The sequence below is a fragment of the Cyanistes caeruleus genome, chromosome 3, assembly GCF_971803275.1.
Source record: "Cyanistes caeruleus chromosome 3, bCyaCae1.hap1.1, whole genome shotgun sequence".
Lineage (NCBI taxonomy): Eukaryota > Metazoa > Chordata > Aves > Passeriformes > Paridae > Cyanistes > Cyanistes caeruleus.
In genome coordinates, this window is record NC_141703.1 from 88300543 (window position 1) to 88310073 (window position 9531).

The following is a 9531-nucleotide window of genomic DNA, read 5'->3' on the forward strand; positions in this document are numbered from 1 at the left end:
AATCTGTGCAATCTGGGTCTGCTTGATTGACAGTGTACAGTGTCATCTGACAGTGACAGATCCAGAGAATCTGATGACAGGTCATTGTATCACCTGATACGATGTTGGACTTCTGTGGTGGAATTGGCTGCACAGCTTGTCTGATGGGTTACATCTCACTGCAGTACCCAGAAATGTAGCAGCTAGTAAAGATTTGCCTTGTGTTTTGTAGGGCTTTTGATTATTCAGCAGTACTGCTAATTTTTAGGGGTACAAGAAAAATAGTCTCCCTCTCACTTTGAGAAAGTTCACAAACTACTTTTGTTAAGCTGGTATGTCTCTTGTGGTTTTGGTGTCAGCAGGGCAGTGCTGGGCAGTAACAGTTTTGAGCAGCCCTGACACTTCCAATCCACATTTCCTTCCAAATGAACTGAAAGGAAGAAAGAAAACACTTCTCCTGGTTGCTGTGTGCTCTTCAGCATGAATAGTGTGTGACTGGGCTCAATGTCAGAAACAGCAGTCTTGAGGCAGCTGATGTCTAGGTGGACCTAGTAGGATGAAAGTGCAGACAACAATTTAAAAGAGCAAAATACATATAAATCTAAGTGAGATTCATCAAGGAAGAGCTTAGTAGCAGAGAGCAGGAATGCCCAATTGCCTTTCTCATGTTCGTGTGCTTCTGAATAGTAAATCTGACAGTACAGGTTGAAGCTGTTGCTCAGTATTCCTCAAAATAGTCATCTCTGTTCCCTCAGCTTGGATGTTCTCTCATCTCACTGCCAGCTGTGCTGGGACCACTCTTAGGTGTCAGCTGCAGCACCGTGGCTCTCTGGAATCCTATTTCACTCTTCATCTCCTTCCTCATTTTCTTGAAGGCAGACAGTTCTTCACAGGAAGTTATCCCTCACTTAAACAAATGCAGACAGAATAACAGGACCTAGACCAAGGAATTAGGCTTTCTAGTATCTTAGGATCATTTTGCTGATGTTAATGCAAGTCAGACAGTAAGTTTTGGCTCAAGAGCTCCCTTAATAATTGTTCTATCTTCCACAGAGAAGAACATGTGGATTCTTTGAAGTAGCCAGTACCAATATCAAATAGATTCAGTTCCATTCTTGCTGAGGAAACCTGGAATAGTCAGAGGTAGTGGTGACTGGCTAGTGAAGGTATTTTGTTTGTACAAGCATGGATGTACAAGTGGAAACCAAATAGATTGTTCTTTTGTGTTACAGTCACCTTCCTGTAAGAACATGAGACTTTGTGCAGGGGATTGGTACCAAGAATGCAGGTACAGGTCCTGTAGTACTTTAAAAATGCTTAGTCTGGTGCACAGCACATGGGAGACAATTACTGTGCTCTTGTGTCCCATCCCACTAACCATGAAGAAAAGAGTTTGGAAGAAAGGAGCAGTTATTAGGAGAAGATAATAGGTATTTCTGGTTTTATTGAATGCAGGACAACAATAATTCTTTCTTGAACATGAGTGTACAGAACTAAGATACACTCTGACAAAGAAAAGATGTGATTATATCCTCCTCTCAGTGCTGAAAAGGACTTTGCTTTTCTACCCCAGTCCTTGATTTCTTCATTTTCTCTTCTATGGTTTAGCAGATGCACCTTCTGCTCTCAACTGGGCTTTCTTCTCCAAATTTATGGATGTAAGAGATTCATGTCTTTTCATAGCCTGCAATGCAAAAGGATCATCAGTTATCACCTGAAGGACCATGGAGTTGAAACTTGAATCAATAACTTAAAAAATACCTGACTTATCCTTACCAAGGCACAGTTCTGTCAGCTTTAATGCAAGAAGTCCAAGAGGGTTAAAATAAAATACTGAGAGATTATTTTGGCTGAAAGTAATTACTTCTCTGGGAATAAATTAAACCCTTTTCTCAAGGCAGTAGCAGGTACATTCTGTGCTTCTGGTCAATATTTAATACTGATCTGATTTTCACAAGACAGAAGTACTAGAAACAAATCAAAAGTTAAACATAATCACAGACCACAGAATATTTTGAGATGGAAGGGACCACATGGATTATCAATTCCAACTCTTGAGTGAATGGCCCACTGGGGGATCAAACTTGCAACCTTAGCATTATTAGCATCATTCTCTGGTCAGTTGAGCTCATCTCAGGAAACATAAATAATTCCAGCTGCTTTGAAAACGAGGATTCCAAAATAGCTGTGCTCTCTTCCTGGTATTTGCATTCATACTACTCAGCACAGAGGAAAATGCTCTGGGAATCGTAAGTGTTTGATCTCTGCTGTTAAAGCCACGAAAAATCCTTCCACTGTTTCATTTCAGAGTGCTGCATCCTTTTCATTGTAATAGACAAATCCTGACAGAAATGCCAGGTGACACTCAGTAACTCCCAGTGCTGGGGTTAAGACTGTCACTATTTTTAAGGTTTCTCTAGAACACAGTAGCCCACAGGAGCCAGACTTGAACATTGTCATCAGAAGAAAGGCAGCATAACAAATAAGGTTCTTCTGCCATGCAGATACTTTAAGCTCAGGGGTTTTTGTTTGGTTTTTTTTTAAAAAGGAAGCATCCTAACAGTGACATCATCCTTTTCTGATGGGAATTAGTCAACGAGGGTCACTTCTGGGGAACCAGGAGGACTTGTTAAAATTTTGTTCAGTGATAAAATGACAAAAATACCAAACCCCCAAAGCAAGACAGTACTAAAAATCCACAGAGTAATGAAGAAGTGTAAATGAAGATTTATTTGCCCGAATCAGCCCAAATTCTGTGCTTACCTGCTTCCCTCTGATCACCATGGTGATGCATCCCAGTATTGTCAAGGCAATCATGACATAGCTGAACCTCACACGCAGGGTGCTCTTTGCTGCTCTCACTGTTTCAAGCCTAAAGAAAGAATAAAAGAACAGACTCATTATCAGAGAGCCAAACATAAAACTTGGTAAATTATTTAATTTCTCTGTCTTGGCAGTTTTGTGTAATGTTAACAGCACTTGGCTCTTGTCACAAAAAAGTTTTACAAGAACAGCCAAGGCTTGATCCCTGAGTACCTTGGGAGATAATTGGTAGCAAAGGCATTCCTCTCAAAGCTGGAAACAAACCAAACTTTTTAAATTTTGGTTACCCAATTGTTAAAACACTGCAGACCACTTGACTGCAATGCAAAGGAGGAAGGATGCAGGATTTAAGTGTATATGTTCATTGTGGAATGAACAGGAAAAAGAGAGGGCTGGTTTTCCTAATACAATACTTTTCTTACTGTCAGCTCCCTCTGTGCTCACTACCATCCAATATCTGCAAAGTCAGTGAGAACTCATCTGTATTATAACAGTGATATATTTAACACAGTAAAACACACATTTTTCTCTCAATAGCAGAAGTCTGGTAAAACCCAAAATATGGTGTTTTAACAGTTAAGAGTTTCTTGAGCAGAGGGAAGCATTAGCACAGCTTTGCAATTTCTTCTGCCTGAATGTCAAAAAGGCTTCATTTATGATGCAGTCTTACTTTCCAGAAAGGTGCTTCCTCTGCTACAGGACTTGAAAGTGCAGTAAGTGACACACAGGCTGCTGAATGCAACACTCAGAAGTTCTGAAGAGGACTTTTGTAAAAGACCAATGGTCCCCACTCCTGCTGGAATAAATAGTCTTAAAGTGATCTGCTTTCCTGAGAAACTAAAGAGGCATGGAGCATCATAAGCTTTCCAACATCAGCTTTGGACAGAGGAACTCTAAATTATTTTTATTTTTTTTTAATTCCAGGGGGCTTAGCTAACCACACCAGCAGCTATGCCACCCTTTTGGGGAACCCATTGCCTACGCTGCTGTTATCTTTTAAAAACCAGAAGTCTTCCAGTAGGAGAGTAGCAGTTATTAACACCTTCCAGCTGTACATGTGAAGAGTGAAAACAAAATATCATTTATTTTGAGTTAACCTCTGAAGATAATTCTACCCAAATGACATCTTGGTTACAGCAGGTTTTAAGTCTGTGTTGGAGAGAACAATGCAAGATGGGCCAGTGAAGCATTAATGCTTTTTAGAAGTGCTTTCCACAATAACCAAAGACTAACATCCTGTAACTATCCTTGCAGAATTTAGGGCAGATAACTCCCTTCTCAAGGAGGTCTGATAACCTCACTGATTATATTTGGCACATGACAAAATTCCAGAAGACTGGAAAAGCACCAACCTTGTGTAATGAAAAGAATAAATGCATCAAATGAGGTTAATTATACCCCAAAGCTAACATGGAGAATGAATTTAATGGAACTTGGAAATTATTACTGTACATAAACATGAGTGAATATGGAATCTGTTATTACATTTTGACCCTTACAAAAAAAAAAAAAGGTACTTCAGGATCCATGGTAGTTCAGCATGGTAAATCACACAGGACCTGAGAGCTGAGAAGTTTTGTTCTTGTTTTTTCAGAGTACTGATTTGAGTACAAGATTTCTGATCATAGGGAACAAACACATCCATCCACAATGAAACTAATGGTTAATTTTAGCATCCAGGTTATTTGCTTCTGCTAATTATCTGCAGTGAAAGCCTTGAGTGCAGGCTGCAATTAAGCTGAAATGCACAGTAGTAGGATTTAAAAAAGTTTGCTAGTTAATTTTGGAAATACGTTAGATGTGTTAAGAATTTACAAGAGCAAAAGGTAGATATCTAAACACAACTTGCATTTTAAATCAGTTCAGTGGCTGTTTAACATTTGTTTAATAAATAGGTTGCTTCACTACATTTTACAAGATTACTGATAGACATCACAAGCCCTTACAACCCAACAATTAATCTCAGATTAATTAATTAATCTCAGAATGGGAAAAAAGTTTTTGTGCTTTTATAGTTCTCAATTGTCTTCTCAGATTTGGCTGAATTATTTGTCTAAATAAAAAGAATTCCCTATGCACTTGCAAAAATGGTCAGCTTTTATCAGAAGTTGGTTTGTCCTTTCAATAAACTACTGAAATCACTCACTCTGCTAACTCTGTTTTCTTAAAAACATTCATTACACATATTTGGTATGCAAAAATATATGAAGTGATAGTAAGTTTTAATAATTTACTCCTGTATGTATTTCAAATGTAATTTTAACAAAAATGGTTCAGTACAAAATGGAAGGATTCCACTTCTAACAAAATTTATTGCGATACATTTAAATACAGGGGTGGATTTTCAATTCCCATGCCGTGCATCCAGACAAACAGAAAATATTTAAGAGGGCAGCTACATCATTTTCTTACTCAAGTAGTGCAAGATTTACTGTTTCTTTTTAATTTAAATAAATATATGTATTTAAAAGCATTATGAGCATGTTTTAAAAGATAACTATACTACCTCTAGGAGTGTTTTTTTAACTAATAAGTGTCTGTTGTTGGCAAGTTTGATCTTTATTTTTGGTGTGCAAACCACAACATTCAGTTTTATTTTCTACTTTTCACATTGGACGAAGCTTTGACATTTTGACTCAGCAGCAACAGGGAAATTTTGACTATATATAGTTAAGGAGCCTTGACACTGTTTGTTAGTTTAAATTCCAACAGTAAAGGAAGTTGGCCCATGCCAGTTAGGTATTCATTAAAAACAGTTTATGTGAGTTGCAGTTATTTTATAGCTGTATATGGAAGTTCTCCCCAGCTAAAGACTGACATATAATGAAAAACACTAGAAAAAGCTCACATTAATGTTTGCAAAAAGCTTTCTAATCGTGAGGGAAGAGTGAAAATGAACTGTTCTGATGTGTTTTTTTAAGGAAACGACTGATAAATGGCTGGTCAACCCTTTGGAAAAAAAAAAAAAAAAATAAATAAGAGGGATACATTATCTTAGCACAAGAGAATTGCTGATGTCATTTCATCTACAAGGATGATAAACCAAACACAGCAGGGTAAGGTTTTTCAGCTGTGCAAACCCATTCCTTTTTAGAAAAGTCACTCTGGAGCTGCATTCAAGTAACTTATTTCTGCATAGACAAAGTCTCTTTTACAGCTTCAAAGGCAACACTTACGAGACAATCTCTGGTATATCCTCTGGCTTTTTGTAGTGGCCTGCCCACAACAAAAACTTTCTCTCCCAGTCTGTAGGCTTGTATCCAGGCACCCCCGAAGCAGATCGACCTAAAAAACCCCAACAAGAAAACCGCACAAACAAAGACAAAACAACAAAACACCACCAGAAACAACAGTCAGAGAGGCTGGATGGTCAGAGCTGTAACAAAACCAGTTGGGGTGAGCAATGCAGAACTCTACATGTGATTGCTAGGGGTAGTTAGAGAATGGAAAGTGTATCACAGATTAACAAATGTGTAAATATGCATGTAAGGAAAGCTAAACCCTTTCCAAAACCTCGATATCTGCAGGTCTAAATATGCAGAAGAGATATGCTCCACTATTTAAGCTTCTTAAGGTGCTGTCTTTGTATTTTATTTAAATAAGGCTAAAAAAATATAAAAAGAAATGAAACAGCTATAGAAAAGCCAACATGCTCCACAGTAACAATAAAAGCCAATATAACATCACAGAATGTTAACTTTTCCGGGCAGTGTAAGATTTTATCTTATCTGAAAGTATAAATAAACTGGTGACTATAGGCAAAGATTGGGCACAAAATTTTCAGATCAGTCTTTCAAACTCCATATACAAAATATTCATAATGTAACAGGAAGCTTTTCATATATAACATACCATTGCATTCTAAGAAACAAAGTTCAAAGATAGACAGCTTTTTCCTTTTAAACATCAGGCAGTATTGTGGCAGTATTGTGTATGGCCATGTTCTCCCTCATGGATTCATGAATTGTCTAGGAAGTGGGGTGGATACAGTTTGCTGACAATGCCAGGTTATTCAAAAACAGAAAGAAGAGGGCTGAGCCCAAAATGCCGTGGGGCTTCAGAACCCAGAGTCGATGAATTGGCCTGACAACTTCCTTGTACAGTTCACACATAAATGACAGACTCTGCCCTTGCTTATTAATCATTACCTAGGCCTGAGCAAGGCCTCGGGGTTTCAGTGATTTTGGCAAGTAACAGAAAGGAAAAAAGTGTTAACTGTCAGTGATCAGGAACTGGGACAAACACAACAGCATTACTGTGCCTCTGTGTAAAACTGTGACTCCAGCCTTTTGAAAATCGTGGGAAATACTCAGAGGGAGCTGAAATAGAACAGCCACAGGTATGGAATGGCCACTGTGTAAGAAACAGTGACTGAGACCCTTCGGCCTGTCAAAAACAGTGACTGAAACTCTCTTCAGCCCAGCTGGGCATTGTAAGAGACCTTGGGAGTGTGGGTTATAATAAGGTCTTGGTTTGGAAGGGGTACTGAATAAAGGAAAATCAGATTATAAAGAAGTGCACATCAGGATTAAAAAAACCAAGACTGTAGCTGAGGAATTTCTTCTTAGAGAACAAATTCTTAGAGATTTTTAGCATCCACATTCTTAGAGAATGTGAATGCTAAAATACATCCAGCTTCAAGAAACTGGACAATTTTGTGGGGGAAAAAAAAAAAAAATCCAGTAAGGACTATTAAACACCAAGATGCCACCTCTGGGGCAGTGGTCTAGAGGAACCCTCTTCCTATTCTCTTCCTTAGGTTCTTGCTGTAGGTCACTATTCCCACTTCACAAAAACATAAGGGACTTCCTTTACAGGCCCCTGCTGGAGACATCACACTTTTAAGGAGACCTTTTGTCCTACCCAGTACAGCTGATTCATGTTTTTAACACAGAGTTGTGCTAAATGCTACCCATCTGTGTGCTCCTTTTCTCCTGCATGGGTGGGCCATGAGGAACCTGTGATACAGAGAGCACAGGAACTGTCCCATATATATGGAAAACATGTTTTATGGCCCGAGCTTTCCCTGACCAGCTCCACCCTTAAACATGAACAACTCAGACTCTGCCCTGCAGGGCACGTTCAGTTTTTGGAGCAGTTGGAGCTGGCTGCACTCCGAAAAACTGCAAAAGTCTTTTAGCTCACACAACATTCCTAAACATGAATAGTTTACAGTGGAGCTGAACAGGCAGTTCCAGAGCAGAGCTAAGGAGCCTCAGTGTAGGAGTGTGCACTAGATAAGGTTCTGGTGATCTGCTACAAAGTGAATATTGTGTGACCGTCACAAGTGGAAATATTGACCCCTGGCTTTTTGTTAGAAAGCAAGACTTTACCAAATTTAATGCTCCATTTTTCAGTCTAGAGACCAGAACTATCACACAATCAAGGATAAGAGCATCTGTCAGCCAAATTCCTGTTCAGATGATTGCAGGATGGATATGCAAGTATTCCATGGCATGAAACATTCCATAACTTTATCAAAGACTCTTACTCTTTGACTGAAGGCCTTGCTGGGGTTTAATGCACAGCCTTCTGCTTATCTTTGGGTCCACTCCCTCAGTCATCCTCAGAACTGAGGGAATATTTCTTCCCAGCAGTTTAACAGCTCTATCTGGAAGAGAAAGCAGATGAAGCAGAGGCCAAATTTAACTCAGAGCAGTTGCAAGTGGGAACCAGCTTTTTAATGGAAGCGTTTGTTTTTTTTAACACAAACAGAAAAAAAGAAAGCAAAGCAATAGTACAAATGAAGACAAGAAGTACGAGGTTTAATTGTAACAGCCTACTAAAGAAATTAAAACTTGTTTATAAGGTGTGCCTTGAACTTGCTCAGTAGTCTTACATAGAAAAATGTGAATGCAATTAAATTCCTTTAGGAAAAAAATACAAGTATGCAAGATAACGTCCTACCAGCAATTTCTAAAACACATTACACATCACAGTTTCCAGGAACTCATCTGTACATATGCTTCAGATACACTTTGGATGGTGCTATTTCAAGGACTGCACACCAGCATTCTACTAACCTTGTAACATCCCAAAAGCATTGACAGAGTCAAGTCAAAAAAGTCAAATCTTTAGCAGTGTGAGGTAACTATTTTGTAGTGCATTAGAAAAGGCCAGGGCACCTCATATACGAACACATGCTTTAAAGAAGGCGGTTCTAATGAATTAATATAATGAAAAAGTTCTGGAAAAAATCTAAACCAAACTAACTCAGAAAGGCAAAAAGGGCATTTTTTAAAATACGAGCTCTTTTTTTCCTTCGTTATACTGTCCGAAGGTGTCTCTCTTAACTTTACTTTCGACGTATAACACACTCTCGCTCTAAAAAAACATTTAAGGGCGACACCCATAAGGGAACCGGACCCTTTTCAAGCTCTTTAGAGAACCCGAGGCGCAGACCCACTCCTGGCGCTGTAGGGACGCCAGCCCGGCCCCCGGCTGTCCCGGGGCGGAGGCGCAGCGCCGGCCGGGCCCCGCTCACTCCCTGCCTCCCCCACTCACCGGCGCGGCCCCACATGGCGCTGCTTCGGCCCCGCCGGGCTCCGCTCAATGTCACCGCTGGGCCCCGCCCCGGGGCCGCGATTGGAGGGAGCCCCGCCGCGGGACGCTCGGGGCCGGCACCGCCTCCGGTGGGGGCGGCCGGAGCTCTGCCAGCGGCTGGAGGAGGCGAAGGGGCCGCGAGGCCGCCGCCGGTGGAGATGCCCGGCCGGGGGCCGCTGCGCCGGG

At 40.2% G+C, this 9531-nt stretch overlaps 1 protein-coding gene across 1 annotated transcript; it reads right to left on the reverse strand.

Moving 5' to 3' along the window:
• Positions 1-1403: 1403 nt before the first annotated feature.
• Positions 1404-9508, reverse strand: FAM162A (family with sequence similarity 162 member A). Its single transcript, XM_023940267.2, has 5 exons — positions 9307-9508; positions 8294-8413; positions 5979-6087; positions 2743-2851; positions 1404-1663 (listed from the first exon to the last, which is right to left on the reverse strand). The coding sequence occupies exons 1-5, from the start codon at positions 9320-9322 to the stop codon at positions 1577-1579; spliced, it is 441 nt and encodes a 146-aa protein (XP_023796035.1). The 5' UTR covers positions 9323-9508; the 3' UTR covers positions 1404-1576.
• Between the last annotated feature and the right edge of the window lie 23 nt (positions 9509-9531).